This window comes from Tinamus guttatus, unplaced genomic scaffold, assembly GCF_059628265.1.
Source record: "Tinamus guttatus ecotype Peru unplaced genomic scaffold, ASM5962826v1 Tinamus_guttatus_pri_ptg000260l, whole genome shotgun sequence".
In the NCBI taxonomy this organism is placed as follows: domain Eukaryota; kingdom Metazoa; phylum Chordata; class Aves; order Tinamiformes; family Tinamidae; genus Tinamus; species Tinamus guttatus.
This window is the reverse complement of record NW_028288794.1, coordinates 4,137,418-4,157,005: the sequence shown is the minus strand read 5'-3', so window position 1 is coordinate 4,157,005 and position 19,588 is coordinate 4,137,418. Positions and strand designations below refer to the sequence as shown.

The window sequence follows — 19,588 nt, the reverse complement described above, 5'->3', positions numbered from 1 at the left end:
ACTGTTGCTAAAAGAACAAAAGTAAAAATATCACAAGACTTAAAAAATACACACATAGCCATAGAAATGCATTATGATCGTGTCCAAGTAGCTCACAATCGCTGAAGCTTATTAAATCAAGGTAAATTAGGTTTCCCTATTAAAAAGACAATGGTTCAAAAAAAATGTTTCTTTTAAGCTTTCTTGTATCACAGAACAGTACTGTTATATCACTGCAAAATACACTTACCGTATGTATCAACACATGTGATCGGACCCACAACATCTGATGGATTACTAATGGAACCAACAGCATTCTTAGCAAAGACCCGGAATTCGTAGCGGGAATTCTGTGTCAGACCAGATACTGTAAACTGAGTCTCAATAACATTGGTGAAGCTTGCTTTTGTCCATCTGCCATCTGGAAGATCTCGCTTTTCTACAATATATCCAGTGATCTTGCTACCGCCATCAAATGCTGGTTTCTGCCATGACAGAGTGATAGCAGTCTTGGAAATATCTGTGACACGAACATTTCTTGGTGGCTCTGCAATAGAAAACATGAGGATAATGAGTGCTGGTGTTAGCTTTATATATTAACTTGCAGGCTAAAAAATAATATCACAGGGAAAAAAAAAGCACACTAGTTAAAATGCCCAGACTTCTTCATTTTCTAGAGATACATACCACAAGCATCAATTGCAAGGACTGGATCAGAAGGATGACTTGCTTTTCCAATCCCAGCTGCATTTTCTGCGTAAACCCTAAATTCATAGATTAGGCCAGCGCTGATGGTTGTGACTTTAAAGTGAGTTGTGCGAATGAGGGTCTTGTTAGCCTTCTGCCACAGTATACTATTTCTGTCCTTCATTTCTAGGTGGTATCCAACAACTGCACTGCCTCCATTGCTGACTGGTTCATGCCATCCAACAGTAATACTCTCTCGGGTAACATTAGTGACCCACGGTGTTGAAGGAGGCCCAGGGGTAGCTGAAGGGATAAAAAGAAGTGGTGAATTGTTAACAAAATTAATCTATCAACAATTAAGCATTAAAATGTCAACATTTATCATGTGAGAAGCATATTACTTACTGTAAGGAAGCTTGACAACCACACACTGTGAGTCAATGTGGTCGCTGATGCCAAAGCGGTTCTCTGCTTTGATACGGAATTGGTATTCTTCTCCTGTTGTGAGCCTCATGACTTTAACAACAGTTCTAGCAACTGTAGCAGACACTTCAGACCACGCAGCAGTACTTGTTTCTCTTTTCAGTACAATATAGTTGGTAACTTGACTTCCACCATCATAAGCTGGTGGCTGCCATTTCAGAGTTACACTCTCTTCAGTGATATCACTAAGGACAACAGGACCAACCGGAGGACCGGGTCTATCCAGCACAACAATATTAATAAATGATTTTGTGGTGCCACTTGAGTTGGCAGCAGTAATGTCGTATCTGCCAGCATCAGCAGCCACACTTTCTTTAAGGTTAATAATGAAACTTTCTGCTGTGATTTCTGTATTAAATCTCATGGTAGGTTTCAGTGGAACACCATCTCTAGACAAAGTCACCTTTGGCAACGGTTTTCCAGAAACTGGAATTTCAACTTTTAGGTTTGATCCTGCTCGAATATATACAGTATTGTGAGGGAAGCCCTTCATGTCAACCTCAGGAGATTCTGAAAAACAAAACAAAACAAACATTTAAAATGTTATTTTTTTTAAGCAGGAGCCCAATGTTATGTTTATCAGCTTTTGTCTCTGATGTCAGGAAGCATACCTAGATGCTCTTTAACTGTAACTGGGAGTAATAGTTCCTTAGGATCACTTAAACCAGCTTGGTTTTCTGCAGACACTCTGAAGAAGTAGTCAACATTCTCCTTGAGACCATGAACAACATGATGAGTTGTCTTTACAACTGCACACTTAACCCATTTTTGTTGTCCTTTCTCAAGAGCTTCAATGAGGTAGCTCACAATTCTGCTTCCACCATCATGTTCTGGTTTTAGCCAAGAAAGAGAAACACTGTCCTTTGTGACATTTGTTACTCCAAGCTTTTCTGGTGGGCTTGGTTTTTCTGGAAAAAAAAATGCAATGGGTTAATTGATATTACAACTATTCCTTTTTTTCTGTTTTTTTTTAGCTGATTACACAGGAGTGTCACATGGATTGAGGAAATGTGTTTTTTAATGAATTCCTATATTAGAAACATTCTAGGTAAAATACAAGACATTCAAAATTCAAGCTATTACTTAAGCTACTTAAGTAGCTTATTCAAGCTTACTTTCATTTGTAAAATCACAGAGCTACCTACCACAAACTCAACTTTCACAAGGTAAACTGAATATTTTAATATTATTTTAAAGTAAACATTTTAAGATGTGTACTTCATGTAACCAAATATTATCAAATATTTTTCTTTATGAAACATACCTGTTATTTTAGTTCCCTCCTTGGTTTCAGTGGGTACTCCAACACCATACTCATTTTCTCCAGAAACTCTGAAGTAGTAAATGGCACCTTCTTGCAAGCCAGTCACCTTGTATGAAAGTCGATGACAATTGTTTGTCACAGTGACCCATGCCTTTTTACTAGCTTCTCGTTTTTCAATTACATAGTTCTTTACAGGTGCTCCACCATCATTTTCAGGAACATCCCAAGATAGTACAGCGGATTCTTTAGTTACATCTTTTGTAGCAAGATTAGATGGTGGTCCAGGAGTATCAAGAACTTTGACAACTAAAGTCAAAGTAGCAGTGTTCAGGGCATTTTGTAATGTTAATGTGTATTTTCCTGAATCATTTCTTGTTGCTTTTTCAATAGTAAGGGATGTGCAATTATCTGAAGTATCAATGCTTGCTCGTGTACGGAGATCAGTTTCTGGTTTATTCCATGATACAATTGGGATTGGTTTGCCTCTGAAAGGAACAGTCATTGTGAATGATCCACCAGCCTTTACAATTAAAGTCTTCCGCATTTCACTGTCTATATCAAAGGCAGGTTCTTCTTCTCTTTCCTTTGTCACCTGAGGTTCTGAGACATCACTTGGTTCACTGACACCAACTTTGTTGATGGATTTTACTCTAAAGACATATTCGGAGCCTGATGTTAACCCCGTTACAGTGTATTCTGTACCTCTTAAGTTTTGAATAGCAGTTGTCCAGTCAGTTTCATCTGTTTTCTTGTATTCAACTGTGTATGCAGTTACAGGAGCACCTCCATCAAATAGTGGCTTTGTCCACCCAATTGTGATATTTGACTTTGTAGAATCTATGATCTTAGGTTTAGATGGTGGAGATGGCAAAAAGAGTGGATCTTCTGCCCGAATCAGTGGTGTTGCTTCACTTGGAGGACTGAGACCAGCAGCATTTTCTGCATAAACCCGGAATTCATATTCACAGCCTTCACGTAGACCCGATGATTTCACTCTTAAATCGTAAACTGGTTTTTTGTTCACACGGATCCATCTTAGACTAGTTTTCTCACGTCTTTCAATTACATAGCCAGAGATTTCATTGCCTCCATCACTCTCAGGTCTTGCCCAGCACAGAGTTATAGAATCTTTGCTCACACTAGTGATCTCTAAAGATGTAGGTGGGCTTGGAACTGTAAATGGATCTAGGGCCTTGACAGCAATACTTTCCAGAGGCTCACCAACACCATATTTGTTAACTCCCATCACCCTAAAAATATACTCGTTACCCTTAAGTAATTTCGTAACTTTACAGGATGTTGTTCTAAGCTCTCCTTCACAAAGTGTCCATGCAATTCTGCTGGTCTCCCTTTTTTCTACAATATAGTAATCAATATCGGCACCACCATTTTCTTGAGGGGGTCCCCACGATAAATGACACTTTTCAGCAGTAAGGCCATTTATTTCTATTGGGCCTGCAGGTGGACCAGGTCTATCAAGCACTTTGCAATTAATTGTCAAAGACTTTGTTCCTGCAACGTTTTGTAATGTTAGTACATACTGTCCTGAGTCACGCCGAATACAGTCCTTAACAGTTATTGCAGAAGAGTGATCTGTTGAGGATATTTCAACTCTAGCTTTTCCCTCTAGTTCCTTGCCATCCTTTGTCCAAGAAACCACTGGGATTGGCCGTCCTGCAATATCAGCATTGACTTTAAACACTTCTCCAGCTTTCACTACTACAACATCCCTGAATTTGACATCTATCATAATTCTTGGAGCCTCTACATCATCTTTTACAGTCACAGGCCCAGTTGATTCAGATGGCTCACTAAAAAGTCCAGCAGCATTCTTGGCAATCACACGGAATTCATATCGCTGGTCTTCTGTAAGTCCACCTACATCAAAGTATGTTTCTTGCACATTAGTAAAGTTACACTTTAGCCAACGACCATCTGGTAGCTCTCTGCGTTCAATAATATATCCTGTTACTTTAGCACCACCATCATATTCTGGTTTAGTCCATTTCAGTGAGACACAGGTTCTTGTAATATTAGTGACTTCTGGCTGACCAGGAGGATCACATGGATCTCTTGCAGCAACTGGTTCACATGATTTACTGCATTTGCCTATTCCTGCAATGTTTTCAGCATACACACGATATTCATATAGCAGTCCTTCTTCAAGACCTGTAACTTTCATCTGTGTATCAGGTATAAGGCTTCTGTTGACTTTTGTCCAAAGAATGCTGCTTCGTTCTTTACACTCCAGGTGATATCCTAGTACACTGCTACCTCCATCATTAACTGGTACCTGCCAGGTTACAATCATGAAAGCTTTAGTTGCATGTGCCACATGAGGAGTTCCAGGTGGTCCTGGAGGCTTAAATGGATACTCTGCCACAACAGAGGGAGAATTAGCATAAGTACTCTTCCCATAGCGGTTTTCTGCACAAATGCGGAACTGATATTCAGATCCAGTGGTCAGACGAGATACTTTAATTGATGTTCTTGCAACTGCTGCAGATACTACATCCCATGTTGTTGTGGTAGTATCTCGTTTCTCCACAATGTAATTGCTAATATGGCATCCACCATCATATTCTGGAGGTTTCCAAGACAGAGTTATACTATCAGCACTAATTTCATCAATATGTACATCAGTTGGAGGTCCTGGTCTGTCAAGGACAATTACAGTTAAAGAAGCTGTTGTTGATCCAGCACTATTTGAAAGGTGTAATTCATAATGTCCTAAATCTTCATTTAATGCCTCCTTGATGGATAGCGAAGTTGAAGTCTTTGATGTGTGAACATTTACCCTGGTGGTCTCTCTTAAGGGATTTCCGTCCTTCTTCCAGGTAACAGTTGGAAGAGGTCGCCCTCTGAATGGCACATCAATCTTAAGATCATCTCCAGCTTTCACAGTGAATGTGTTGAAAAGGAGCTCAACAGAAGGCTGGATTTCAATATCTTTTGCGATGACTGGGACACCAAGTTCTCTTGGATCACTTTTTCCTTTTTCATTAACAGCAATCACTCTGAAACTGTACTCTTCTCCCATAGTTAGGCCTGTTATCGTTGCTTCTAATGTTTTCACTTGGGTGCATGCACTCCATTTTACACTTCCTTTAGTTTGCATTTCAACTATATAACCAGTAATTTTACTGCCACCATCGCTCTCTGGCTTTTCCCATTTAATTGAAGCAGAGTTACGAGTCACATCTACAAGAATTACCTTTGCAGGTGGGGAAGGTGGTTCAGAAACCTTAACTGGATCAGATGTTTCTGCTGGTAAGCCTGCCCCATATTCATTTACAGCTAAAACACGGAAGTAATAACTACATCCTTCCTGTAATTGAGTAATTTTGAAGGAATTCTTAGTGCAGTTGTTGGTAACGGTTGCGTATGCCTTTCTTGTGGATTCTCTCTTTTCAACTATATAGTTTGTAATTTTAGCTCCACCATCAATAAGTGGTTGTTCCCAGGCTAGAGTTACAAAATCTTTCTTCACTTCTCTGATTGTCAAGTTTACAGGTGCACTAGGTGTGTCAAGCACTCTGACATTAACAAAAGCTGATTTTTTGCCACTGTTGTTCTCTAAAGTTAGGTTGTATCTACCGCTATCAAATCTATTCACATTGTCAATGACCAGCATTGTATAGGAACCAGTGACTTCAATCTGAGCTCGATCACTAATTGTTCCTTCTGCTTTTTCCCATTTAACTTCAGGTTCTGGTCTTCCTTTGATGGTAACAAAGAGACGTAATGTACCACTAGCACGTACAGTGACTACTTTTCTGAGGTCTGCATCAAGTTCAATTTCAGGAGGTTCAATCTTGTCAGCTGCAATGACTGTACCAGGTATAATAGCAGGTTCTCCTATGCCTTCTGAGTTAATGGCACAGATTCGGAAGTTATACTCATGGTTCTCTTTGAGATTTGTTACAGTGAACTGTTTTCCTTGTAATCCTGTTGGTGGTGTGCAGGTAGTCCATTCATCAGCAGAAGCTTCTTTTAGTTCTACTACGTATCCCTTAACAGGAGCACCACCATCATAAATAGGCTTACTCCAGGCAAGGGAAACTGATGACCTGGAAGTATCTGTCACCTTTGGATTGCTTGGTGGGCCTGGTGGGTACAGGACATCACAGGCACGATAGAAAATGGATGGCTCACTAGGTTCTCCTACACCAGCAGCATTTTCAGCAGAAACTCTAAATTCATAGAAATGCCCATCAGTAAGGCCTGTTACTCTGAAGCGCAAGTCTGTCAGTCTTTTCTTATTGCATTTGGTCCATCGGATACCATCTTTATCTCGTTTTTCAACTATGTAACCTTCGATTTCAGCTCCCCCATTGTCTTCTGGGCGACCCCATGTTACAACCATAGAATCTTTTGTGATTGCTGAAACTTCAGGTGTTGAAGGAGGACCAGGGGGTTTGTATGGATTACGAGCCACAATTGGCTCAGATTCCAAGGGCTCTCCAGTTCCATATTTGTTCACTGCCATTATACGGAAAATGTATTCATTACCTGCAAGGAGTCTGGTTACCTTGTGGTTAAGGGCTTGCACATCTGTAGCTACTTGGGTCCATGAAAGCCTGCTTGTCTCTCTCTTCTCAATGATATAATGTGAGATATTAGAACCACCATCATGTAAAGGTGGAGCCCATGCTAAGTAGCATTTTTCTGCAGTGACACCTGTAACCTTCAAAGGTCCTTCTGGGGGTCCTGGCCTGTCAAGCACTTTTACAGTGATTGGTATAGATTTTGTGCCACCAACATTTCTGAGGTTAAGAGTATAGTGACCTCCATCTACTCTTATACAGTCTTTGACAGTAAGAGTTGTTTTCTGAATAGTAGATTTGATTTCCATTCTTGCAGTTGCTTCTTCAAGGTCTTTACCATCTTTTGACCACATGATGTCAGGAATGGGTTTGCCATGGATATCAGCTTCAAGAACAAAGGTTTCTCCAGCATGAACGACAATGACATCTTTGTATTTAGGATCCAGAGAAGCCCCTGGTGCTTCAATTTCATCTCTGGCAGTAATGGGTCCTGTGCTTTCAGATGGTTCACTCAAACAACCAGCTGCATTCCTTGCAATTACTCTAAATTCATATCGTTGGTCTTCAACAAGACCGCTTACTGTAAATTCCGTTTCCAACACATTTGTAAAGCTGGCTTTCATCCAACGACCATCTGGCAGTTCTTTCTTTTCTACAATATATCCTGTTATTTTGCTTCCGCCATCATATTCCGGCTTTTTCCACTTCAGTGTGACATTATTTCTTGTGACAACAATGGCTTCAGGGCGGCCAGGTGGTTCACATGGATCTCGGGCAACATATAGTTCTGAAACTTTACTGACTTTGCCAATGCCAACAATGTTTTCAGCAGAAACTCTGAACTCATATTCAAGACCTTCTTCAAGGCCATCTGTTTTATATTTGGTGTCTGTAATGAGCGACCTGTTTTGTTTTGTCCAAAGAATGCTGTTCTTGTCTTTACGTTCAAGGTGGTAGCCAAGAATTTTGCTTCCTCCATCATTAACTGGTTCATTCCATTGTACGATCATATGGTCCTTGGAAGCAGCTGTTACAAACGGAGTTCCAGGTGGCCCTGGTACCTTATATGGGTATTGCACAACAACTGATTTAGAATCCAAAGGAGAGCTCTTCCCATATCTGTTTTCAGCAGAAATCCTGAACTGGTATTCAGAACCTGTTTTAAGCTTTGTTGCTTTGATAGTTGTCCTTGCAACAGTTGCTGAAACAATACTCCATGTGGTAGTGCTTGTGTCGCGCTTTTCCACTATATAATTGCTTATCTGACATCCACCAGTATAATCAGGTGGATCCCATGATAAAACAACAAAATCTGCACTAACTTCATCAAAGCGGACAGGTCCTCTTGGTGGGCCAGGCTTTTCCAGTACAATTATGCTCAGATGCTCTGTTGCTGTGCCAGCTGTGTTTGTTGCTGTTACTGTATATTTACCAAAGTCATCTTTGTTGCTTTCTTTAATATGTAAGACAGTTGATGCTGGTGTATCCTGAATTTGCAATCTAGTTGTCTGTTTAAGTGGCTGGTCATCTTTTGTCCAAGTAATAGCAGGCTTGGGTCTACCGATAAACGGTACTTCTACCTTTAGATCTTCTCCAGCCTGTACACTGTATGTATTAAACATCAACTTGAAACTTGGCTCAATTGTCAAATCTTTAGCTATCACAGGGACTCCAAGTGCTCTGGGATCACTTTTGCCTTTTTCATTGTAGGCGATCACATGGAATTGATATTCCTGCCCTGGACTTAGACCAGACACAACTGCATTGCATGTTTTGGTCTCACTAACAACACTCCATTTTTCTGTTCCTTTAGGCTGCATTTCAACAATATATCCCAAAATTCTGCTACCTCCATCATGTTCAGGTTTTTCCCACATAAGTGATGCACTTCTCTGAGTCACATCTGTAAGTGTTACTTTCCCAGGAGGCAGAGGTGGTTCTGAGGCTTTGACAGCATCTGCGGTTTCAGCTGGAATACCAATTCCAAATTCATTTTCAGCCATAACTCTGAAGTAATAAATTGCTCCTTCTGTAAGATTTTCAACTTTAAAGCTTGTCTTGCCACACTTAGCACTTACATTTGCAAATGCCTTCCTAGTTGATTCACGCTTGTCTATTACGTAGTTCTTTACTTTTGCACCACCATCAATAACTGGTGGTTCCCAAGATAATAGGGCAGAATCCTTCTTTATATCCTTTACCACTAAGTTTTGTGGTGGTCCCGGTGTGTCCAAGACTTTTACTGTAACAAAGGCAGTTTTAGAACCACTGCTGTTCTCCAACTTAAGGATATATTTTCCAGCATCATTTCTATCACAGTTGTCAATTGAGAGTTGTGTGTAGTTCATGCCTTTATCAATTTGAACTTTTTCTGTGAATTCACCTTCTTCTCGAGACCACGTGATGTCAGGTGTTGGTCGGCCCCTGAATGGTATATGAATCCTAGCAGACCCACCAGCTCTAACCACTATGCCTTTCCTTAGCTCTGAATCAATATCAAGTTCTGGAGCTTCAAGTTTATCTTCTGGCTTAATAGTGCCAGGAATGGATGCAGCCTCTCCTACACCAACCTTGTTGAGAGCACATACTCGTAGTTTATATTCTTGATGTTCAGTGAGCTTTGTGATTTCAAATCGAGTGGCACGCACTCCAGTCTGTGGAGTAACAAGTGACCATTCATCTTCATCTGCTTTGCAGATTTCTACAAGGTATCCCTGGATCTCAGAACCACCATCGTAAATAGGTTTACTCCAACCAAGTGTAATTGAACTTTTGGTGGTATCTACAACATGAGCATTTGTAGGAGGACCAGGCTTGAACACTGGATCACAAGCTTTAAAGTAAGGTGAAACTTGGCTTGGTTCACCCACTCCAGCACTATTTTCAGCAGAAACTCTGAATTCATACTCATGATCCTCTGTTAATCCTGTAACTCTTAATCGAAGATCGGTAATTCGGCGTTTATTACATTTTATCCATCTGATGCCTGCTCGGTCTCTCTTTTCTATTATGTAACCAATGATTTCACTGCCTCCATCACTATCGGGTCGACTCCAGCAGACGGTCATAGAATCCTTTGTGATGTTGGTAATTTCCAAGGCCTTTGGAGGACCAGGGACTACAAAAGGATTTTTCATCATTACTGGTGCAGATTCTAATGGCTCACCAATCCCGTATTTGTTAACTGCCATAATACGGAAAACATATTCATTTCCTTCCAAGAGTTTTGTTACTTTCAGCATTGTAGGAACAACTTCTGAAGCAACAACGGTCCATGCTAGGCGACTAGTTTCTCTCTTCTCTACAACGTAATGAGAAATATCACTGCCACCATCATGAAGAGGAGCAGCCCATGCCAATGAACATTTTTCAGCTGTAACTCCTGTCACATGTACTGGGCCTTGTGGAGGACCTGGCCTGTCCAGGACTTTTATATTTACTGTTACTGTCTTTGTCCCTGCAACATTAGAGGCTTCTAAAATGTACTGTCCACCATCAACTCTAATAGCATCTTTTACAATCATTAATGTGCTGAAATCTGTGTTCTTTATTTCACATCTAGCAGTTTCTTCAAGTTCTTTATCTCCTTTGTACCACTTAATTGTTGGTAGTGGCTTTCCATGAACATCAGCCTCAAGTCTGAATGTTTCACCAGCGTTTACAACAATTGTATCTTTGTACTTTGGATCCATTGAAATTCGCGGAAGCTCAACTTCATCCCTTGCTGTTATTGGTCCTGTACTGTCAGAAGGTTTGCTTATTGCACCTGCAGCATTCTTTGCAATCACTCTAAATTCATATCTTTGGTCTTCAGTAAGCCCTGTTACAGTGAACTCAGTTTCAATGATATTTGTGAAACTGGCTTTCATCCAGCGACCATCTGGCAAGTCACGTTTCTCTACAATGTAACCAGTAATCTTACTGCCACCATCATATTCTGGTTTGGTCCACTGCAGAGTGATAGAGCTCCTTTTTATTATTATGGCTTCTGGTCGTCCTGGAGGATCACATGGGTCACGAGCTACATAGCACTCAGAAACCTTACTTGTTCTGCCGACACCAACAATATTTTCCGCTGAAACTCTATATTCATACTCTATTCCTTCTTCAAGGTTAGTTGTCTTAAAACTTGTGTCATGAATAATAGTCTTGTTTACTTTAGTCCATAAAATGCTGTTTTTCTCCTTTCTCTCAAGATGGTAGCCCAAAATTCTACTGCCACCATCATTTACTGGTTCATGCCACTGTACAACCATGGAGTCTTTTGTAACAGTTGTCACAAACGGGGTGCCAGGAGGTCCTGGTTCTTTGTAGGGGTACTGTGCTACAACTGGGGCAGATTCCAAAGCAAAGCTCTGCCCATATCTGTTCTCAGCAAATATTCTGAACTGATACTCTGAACCAGTCTTCAGTTTAGCCACTTTCAGGGTAGTTCTTGCAACAGTAGCTGAGACTGTTTCCCATACCGTGGTGGTTGTATCTCTCTTATGAACGACATAGTTGGTGATTTGGCAGCCACCTGTGTATGCTGGGGGATTCCATGATATTGTAATACTTTCTGCACTAATTTCATCAAACTTCACAGGCCCTACTGGAGGGTCAGGTTTGTCTAGAGTTATAACTTCAATAGAAGCAGACTTTTGCCCAACGACATTAGCCACTGTAATTTCATATATGCCACTGTCCTCTTTGCTAGTTTCTTTAATATTCAATATAGTCAGGTCAGTCGAATCACTAACATTGACTCTGGTTGTTTGCCTTAATGGCTGGCCATCTTTTACCCAGGTAACAGTTGGTTTAGGTCGACCTTTAATTGGCACTTCTACTTTCAGATCTTGTCCAACTTGGATACTGTAACTATGAAAAGCAGGTCTCACATCAGGTTCGATTACCAAGTCTTTGGCGACTATTGGAACTGCAAGTGCTCTAGGATCGCTCTTACCCTTTTCATTTACAGCCATTACTCTAAAAAGATATTCTTCCCCTTGAGTCAGGTTAGTAATAACTGCTTCAAGTGTCTTTACGCGAGCGCACTCTGACCATTTCTCACTGCCCTTTGCTTGCATTTCAACAATGTACTGAATGATTTTGCTGCCGCCATCATGTTCAGGCTTTTCCCAGCTTAGTGAGACACTGTTTCTTGTGACATCATCCACTGTTATTTTCCCAGGAGGCTGTGGAACTTCAGCAACTTTAATTGGGTCACTGGTTTCTGCAGGGAGGCCAATTCCATATTCATTTTCAGCAGAGATTCTAAAGAAGTAATAGCAGCCCTCCTGAAGTTGATCTACTTTCCATGAAGTCTTGTGGCAGTTTGTTACAACAGCTGCATATGCCTTTCTTGTTGCTTCACGTTTTTCAATAATGTAATTCTTTATTTTTGCTCCACCATCCAAGAGAGGAGGCTCCCATGAAAGTGAAACAGAGTCTTTTGTGATCTCTCTGATTTTTAAGTTAACAGGTGCACTTGGGGTATCCAATACTCTTACACTGACAAAGGCAGACTTTGTTCCACTGCTGTTTTCTAGAGTCAGAGTATATTTTCCAGTATCAAATCTGTTAACATTGTCTAGAACAAGGGAAGTAAAGCTGCTAGTGATATCAATAATAGCTGCCTCTCTGATCTCACCATCCGTTTTACCCCATTTTACTTCAGGTGTTGGGCGGCCTCTGATAGGAACAAACAGTCTTAAGGAGCCACCTGCCCTTACATTTACAATCTTCCTTAATTCCATGTCAAGGTCAAGATCTGGTGGTTCCATCTTTTCTTCAACGACAACAGAACCAGGAACATCTGCATGCTCTCCAACTCCTGCTCTGTTAACAGCACAGATACGGAACTTGTATTCATGTTTTTCTACTAATTTTTCTATTTCCATATGAGTGTTTTTAATCCCAGTTGGAGGGGTACAAATTGCCCATTCACCATCACTTACATCACATTTTTCCACAATGTACCCCTGAATTTCAGAGCCACCATCATAGATAGGTTTACCCCACGAGAGGAAAACTGAAGATCTTGTGACATCCACAACTTTAGGATTATTGGGGGGACCTGGCTTGTAAATAGGATCACATGCCTTATAGTAAGTGGAAGGTGGGCTTGGCTCACTAAGACCTGCAGCATTTTCAGCTGAAACTCTGTACTCGTAATCATGATTTTCTAAAAGTCCAGTCACTCTGTATCGCAGTTCGCTTATCAGGCGTTTGTTACATCTTGTCCAGCGAATACCTTCTTTATCTCGTTTTTCAAGGACATAGCCTAGTATTTCACTACCACCATCTGAGGGTGGTCTCTCCCATACAACTATCATAGAATCCTTGGTAATAGCTGTGACTTCTGGAGCCTTTGGTGGAAGTGGCACTACAAATGGGTTCTTCGCAAGTACCGGTTCAGATTCAAGAGGTTCACCAACTCCGTATTTATTTACTGCCATGATGCGGAAAACATATTCATTTCCTTCTAGAAGTTTGGTAACCTTGCAATTAAGGGTTTGCACATTTGAATCAACAACAGTCCAAACCAACCGACTGGTTTCTCTTTTTTCTACAACATAATGTGAAATATCACTACCACCATCTTGTAGTGGGGGTTTCCAGGCCAACACACATTTTTCAGCAGTAACGCCTGTAATTTCAACAGGTCCTTCAGGTGGTCCAGGTCTGTCGAGAACTTTGACATTAACAGGAACTTTCTTTTCACCTGCAACGTTCTTTGCCAGTAATACGTACTGGCCACTGTCAACTCTAATGGCTTCCTTTACACTAAGGCTTGTTGCAAAATCAGTACTTTTTATTTCCATACGAGCAGTATTTGTCAGCTCCTGATCATGTTTTAGCCACTGAATAGAAGGTATTGGTTTGCCATGAACATCAGCTTCAAGTTTGAATGACTCACCGGCATGTACTATGATATTGTCTTTGTATTTTGGATCCATACTTATCTGTGGTGGTTCTATTTCATCTCTTGCTGTAATTGCCCCTGAACTCTCAGATGGTTCACTGAAAACACCAGCAGCATTTCGAGCTATAACACGGAACTCGTACCTCTGGTTTTCAACAAGGCCAGTTACTTCAAATTGGGTATCAATGACATTTGTAAAACTTGCTTTCATCCAGCGACCATCTGGTAGCTCCTTCTTTTCAACAACATAGCCTGTGATTTTGCTTCCACCATCATATACAGGTTTCTTCCACTGAAGTGTTACTGAGCTTCTTGTGACAATAATAGGTTCTGGACGACCTGGAGGGTCACACGGGTCATGTGCAATATAACATTCAGATGTTCTACTTGCCTTTCCAATGCCCACTATATTTTCTGCAGAAACTCTGAACTCATATTCAAGACCTTCCTCAAGGCCACTTGTTTTAAATTTAGTATCTAGAATAGGTGTTTTATTCAGTTTAGACCACAGAATGCTATTTCTTTCTTTGCGCTCCAAGTGGTAGCCAATAATCTTGCTACCACCATCATTGACTGGTTCGTTCCACTCTACCACCATACTGTCTTTTGACACAGCTGTTACAAAAGGTGTTCCAGGTGGACCAGGAAGTTTGTAAGGATATTGGGCTATGATTGGCTCAGAAGTGAGGAAAGTGCTCTTCCCATATCTGTTCTCAGCTGCAATTCTGAACTGATATTCACAGCCAGTCTTTAATCGACATGCTTTTATGGTTGTTCTTGCAACAGTAGCTGACACAATCTGCCAAGATGTGGTAGAAGTGTCTCGCTTTTCTACAATATAATTATTGATAGAGCTGCCACCATCATATTTTGGAGGTTCCCAGGAAATAGTAATACTATCTGCTGTTACTTCATCTACTTTTACGGGTCCAGTTGGAGGTCCTGGTTTGTCAAGGACAACAATATTTAGGGTCTCAGTTGCTTCACCTGCAGAGTTCGTAAGTTTAACCAAATATGCTCCCACATCATCTTTACAAGCTTCTTTTATTGTTAACAGTGTGTTGTTCTCTGAACTTTCTGCATTTACTCTTGTAGTCTGCTTCAATGCCACGTTGTCTTTATGCCAAAGCACTGTTGGTTTGGGTCGACCAACAAAAGGAACATCAACCTTTAGGTCTTCTCCTGCCAGAACACTGAAAGTAGTGAACAGTAGCTTGAAAGCTGGTGGAATCACAAGATCTTTTGCAATAACCGGTATACCCAGCTGGCGAGGATCACTAATGCCTTTTTCATTCTGAGCTGAAACACGGAAGGTGTATTCTTCACCTTGGATCAATCCTGTGATAGTGGCTTCAGTAACTTTTACTGTAGCACAAGTTGACCACTTTTCACTGCCTTTGCTTTGCATTTCTACAATGTAGCCTAGAATTCTGCTACCACCATCATGCTCAGGTTTTTCCCAAGACAAGGAAACGCTGTTTCTTGTCACATCCAACAAGGTTATTTTCCCTGGTGGAAGTGGTCTTTCTGATACTTTCACGGACTCTGAAGTTTCAACCGGAAGGCCTATTCCATATTCATTTTCAGCTAGGACTCTGAAGTAATAGTTGCAGCCTTCTTGCAGTGCATCAACTTTCCAGCTAGTCTTGTGGCAATTGGCATTAACAGTTGAATAAGCTTTTCTTGTTGACTCACGCTTTTCAACAATATAATTTTTTATTTTAGAGCCACCATCAACGAGAGGAGGTTCCCATGTGAGTGTAACTGATGATTTTGTAACCTCCTTTATTTTCAAATCTTGAGGTGCCCCAGGGGTATCAAGAACTCTGACATTCACAAATGCTGACTTACTGCCTGAACTATTTTCAATTGTCAGTAAGTATTTGCCACTATCAAATCTATTCACATTTTCAACAATAAGTAAAGTATAAGAGCTTGTTGATTCAATGCTTGCTCTATCCAAAGATGCTCCGTGTTCTCTTGTCCATTTTACTTCAGGCGCTGGTCTTCCTTTGATTGGGACAAAGAGCCTTAGAGTACAGCAGGCCCGGATAGTGACAACTTTACGTAGCTCTGCATCAAGCTCAATCTCTGGAGGTAGCATTCTTTCTTCAGCTTTTGGAGTTCCAGGAACAACAGCAGGTTCCCCAAGGCCTTCTGAGTTCATAGCATATATCCGGATCTTATACTCTTGATTTTCTTTGAGGTCAGTGATGGTAAAGGAAGTAGCTTTTAGACCTACTGCTGGTGTGACAATCTTCCACTCATCTTCTTCAGGCAGTGCTATCTCAACCATGTAACCTGTGATTTCTGAGCCGCCATCATATATTGGCTTGTTCCATGCTATTGTAATGGAGGACTTGCTGCTATCCAAAACACGAGGATTACCTGGGGGACCAGGCTTAAATACAGTATCACAGGCTTTATAGAATGGACTGGTTGGGCTTGGCTCACTAAGTCCGGCAGCGTTTTCAGCCATAACCCTGTATTCATATTCATGGCCTTCTGTCAGTCCAGACACTTTATAACGTAAATCAGTAACAACCCTTTTGTTACATTTCACCCAGCGTAGACCAGCTCTGTCACGACGTTCCACAATGTAGTTAGTTATTGGGCTCCCACCATCTGAATCAGGGTGACCCCAGCAGACAACCATAGAATCTTTTGTAATTGCTGTAACTTCAGGTGTTTTAGGTGGATCAGGTGGTACATATGGATTTACTGCAAGAACGGGCTCTGATTCCAGTGGCTCACCAACACCGTATTTGTTAACAGCCATAACACGGAATACATACTCATTGCCCTTCAGCAGCTTAGTAACCTTCAGTTTAGTTAACGGAACTTCTGCAGCTGCGCTTGTCCATGCCAATCTACTGGTTTCACGTTTTTCAACCACATAATAGTCAATTTTTGCACCTCCGTCATCCAATGGAGGTAACCATGACAGCACACATTTTTCTGCGGTGACTTCAGACACAGTCAAAGGCCCTTCTGGAGGACCAGGTCTATCAAGAACTTTAACATTGAAGATATGTTTGGCAAAGCCACCAGGATTAGATGCAGTAAGTGTATAGGCGCCACCATCTTTTCTTGAAGAATCTTTGTTAATAAGAACAGTAGAGAAATCTGCTATTTTTATTTCTAATTTTGCTGTATCTTCAAGTTCTTTTTCTCCTTTTGTCCATGTCATAGTTGGTGGAGGGCGACCTGAAACATCAGCCTCCAGTCTGAAAACTTCACCTGCTTTCAGTACTAAAATGTCTTTGTATTTAGCATCCACCCTTATTCTTGGTGCTTCAATGTCATCTCTGCATGTTATGGCATCTGATGGCTCAGAGGGCTGGCTAACAGCACCACCAGCATTCCTAGCAATCACACGGAATTCATATGCAGCATCTTCTGTCAAACCACTTACAGTGAATTCAGTCTCTAGTATATTGCTAAAGTTAGCTTTCAGCCAACGGCCATTAGGAAGATCTCTTTTTTCAACAGTGTAGCCAGTTATTTTAAAACCTCCATTATATTCTGGTTTAGTCCACTTCAGTGTCACTGCATGTCTTGTGATGTTCAGAGGAACTGGCTTGCCAGGCGGATCTATTGGGTCTAAAGCAAAGACAGGCTCAGATGGCTTGCTTGGCTTACTTTTGCCAGCCAAATTTTCTGCTATAACACGGAATTCATATGCAATGCCATCAGTAAGTCCAGTTGATTTAAAGATATTTCCTGATACCATCATTTTACTTACAGTCTGCCAAAGAATGCTATTTCGTTCTTTTCTTTCAACATGATAACCCAGAATTGGGCTTCCACCATCGGTAACTGGCTCATTCCAGCTAATGGTCATGGTTTCTTTGGTGACTGCAATCACCTGAGGAGTACCAGGAGGTCCAGGGACCTTAAATGGATAGTTGGCAATGATAGACTCTGAAGTAATGGCTGGACCAACTCCATATCTGTTTTGAGCTTTAACACGGAACTGATACTCAACTCCAGTTGTAAGACGAGTGGCTTTAAACATGGTACGTATCACTGTGGTTGCCAGTTCAGTCCACGTGGTGCTGTCAGTTTGACGCATTTCTACAACATAGTTACTTATAGGTACACCTCCATCATTCAAAGGAGGCTGCCATGAGAATGTTAGGAAGTCAGATGAAATTTCATCAAATTTGATTGGTCCAGTAGGAGGCCCAGGTATGTCATGAACTTGAACAGTGATAACTTCACTAACTTCTCCAACAATATTTTTAGCTGACAGTGGGTAATGGCCACTATCACTTCGTAGACATTCATTGATGTTTAATATGGTTGCGGTTGCAGTATTTTCATAATTAACTCTTTGTGTTTGCTTAAGTACCTGATCTTCTTTCTTCCAAGTCACAGTTGGTCTTGGACGACCAAGTACAGGGATTTCAATCTTAATGTTGTCACCAGCTTTGGCAATAACTGTTTTCTGGTAGATACCACGGAGGTCAAACTCTGGAAGCATTGTTTGTTCTTTGATAATAACTGGCCTGCTTTCTCTTGGGGCACTCCTTCCAGCACTGTTAACCGCCATAACCTGGAAAGTATACTCTTCATTTTCAGTTAGATTCTTCACTACACAGTCCAGTGTTTTGACTGTTGTGATGTGTGCCCACTGGTTGGAGCCTTTCCTCTGGGCTTCAATTACATACCCAGTGATCTTGCTACCACCGTCATGTTCTGGTTTAGGCCAAGCCAGGCTAACTGAGTTCCGTGTTACATCCATAATATGGAGGCTCTCCGGTGGTGATGGTGCCTCAGAAGCTCTTACTGGTTCTGCAGTTTCAGCTGGTTCACCAATACCAAACTCATTTTCAGCCAGCACTCTGAAATAGTATTCACACCCCTCAGCCAAGTTAGGAATTCTTAGAGAACACTTCTGACAGTTAGTTGTGACTGTTGAATATGCTTTTCGAGTTGATTCACGTTTCTCAACAATATAGTTTGTTATACGTGAACCACCATCTATGAGAGGCATATCCCATTGGAGGGTGATGCTGTCTTTGGTTATTTCTCTAGGCTTAAGGTTTATTGGTGGACCTGGGGTATCCAAAACTTTTACATTTACAAAGCCAGTCTTCTTACCAGCAGCATTTTCGAGAGTCATTACATACTTTCCTGCATCATATCTGGTGCACTCTGTGACAATCAAGAGTGTAAAAGAGTCTGTATTTTCAATGTTGGCACGCCCTTTGAGTGAAACATCATCTTTTGTCCACGTAACTTCTGGAGTTGGACGTCCTTTAATTGGCACAAAAATCCTAATAGTTAGTCCAGCTCTAATAACAAGTGTTCTTCTCAGCTCGGCATCTAACTCAAAGTCAGGAATCTCTTCCCGGTCCTTGATTTCAACACTTGGAATTATTGCTGGTTCACCAACGCCTACAGCATTCACAGCAGAGATTCTGAAATTGTATTTGGCTCCTGTCTGCAGATGAGCAACAACAAACTGAGTGATTCTTAAAGCGGTCCCTGTTGTGTCTTTTATCCATTCCTCTTCTCCTTCCTTTTGATGCTCTACTATATAGCCAATGATGTCAAGTCCACCATCATAGTGAGGCTTGCCCCAGGCTAAAGATGCACTTGTCTTTGTAGTATCAGTTACTCTTGGATTTGCAGGTGGACCTGGTGGGTCTGAAAAGTAAAGAAAAGATAAGATAGCACATTATGTTAGATAAATATATAGACAGTCACTCTTACCAT

The 19,588-nt window shown here is 41.1% G+C and overlaps 1 protein-coding gene across 1 annotated transcript in view; it reads right to left on the bottom strand.

Moving 5' to 3' along the window:
- Nucleotides 1–19,588, bottom strand: part of LOC104572228 (titin) — a 232,197-nt gene that overhangs the window by 25,424 nt on the left and 187,185 nt on the right. Inside the window, exons 277-281 of the mRNA XM_088526952.1 lie at nt 2,414–19,519; nt 1,761–2,057; nt 1,072–1,659; nt 667–969; nt 230–526 (exon numbers count right to left, since the gene is read on the bottom strand). Coding sequence (XP_088383078.1) covers nt 230–526; nt 667–969; nt 1,072–1,659; nt 1,761–2,057; nt 2,414–19,519 — 18,591 coding nt within the window. The remainder of the gene's footprint in view (nt 1–229; nt 527–666; nt 970–1,071; nt 1,660–1,760; nt 2,058–2,413; nt 19,520–19,588) is intronic.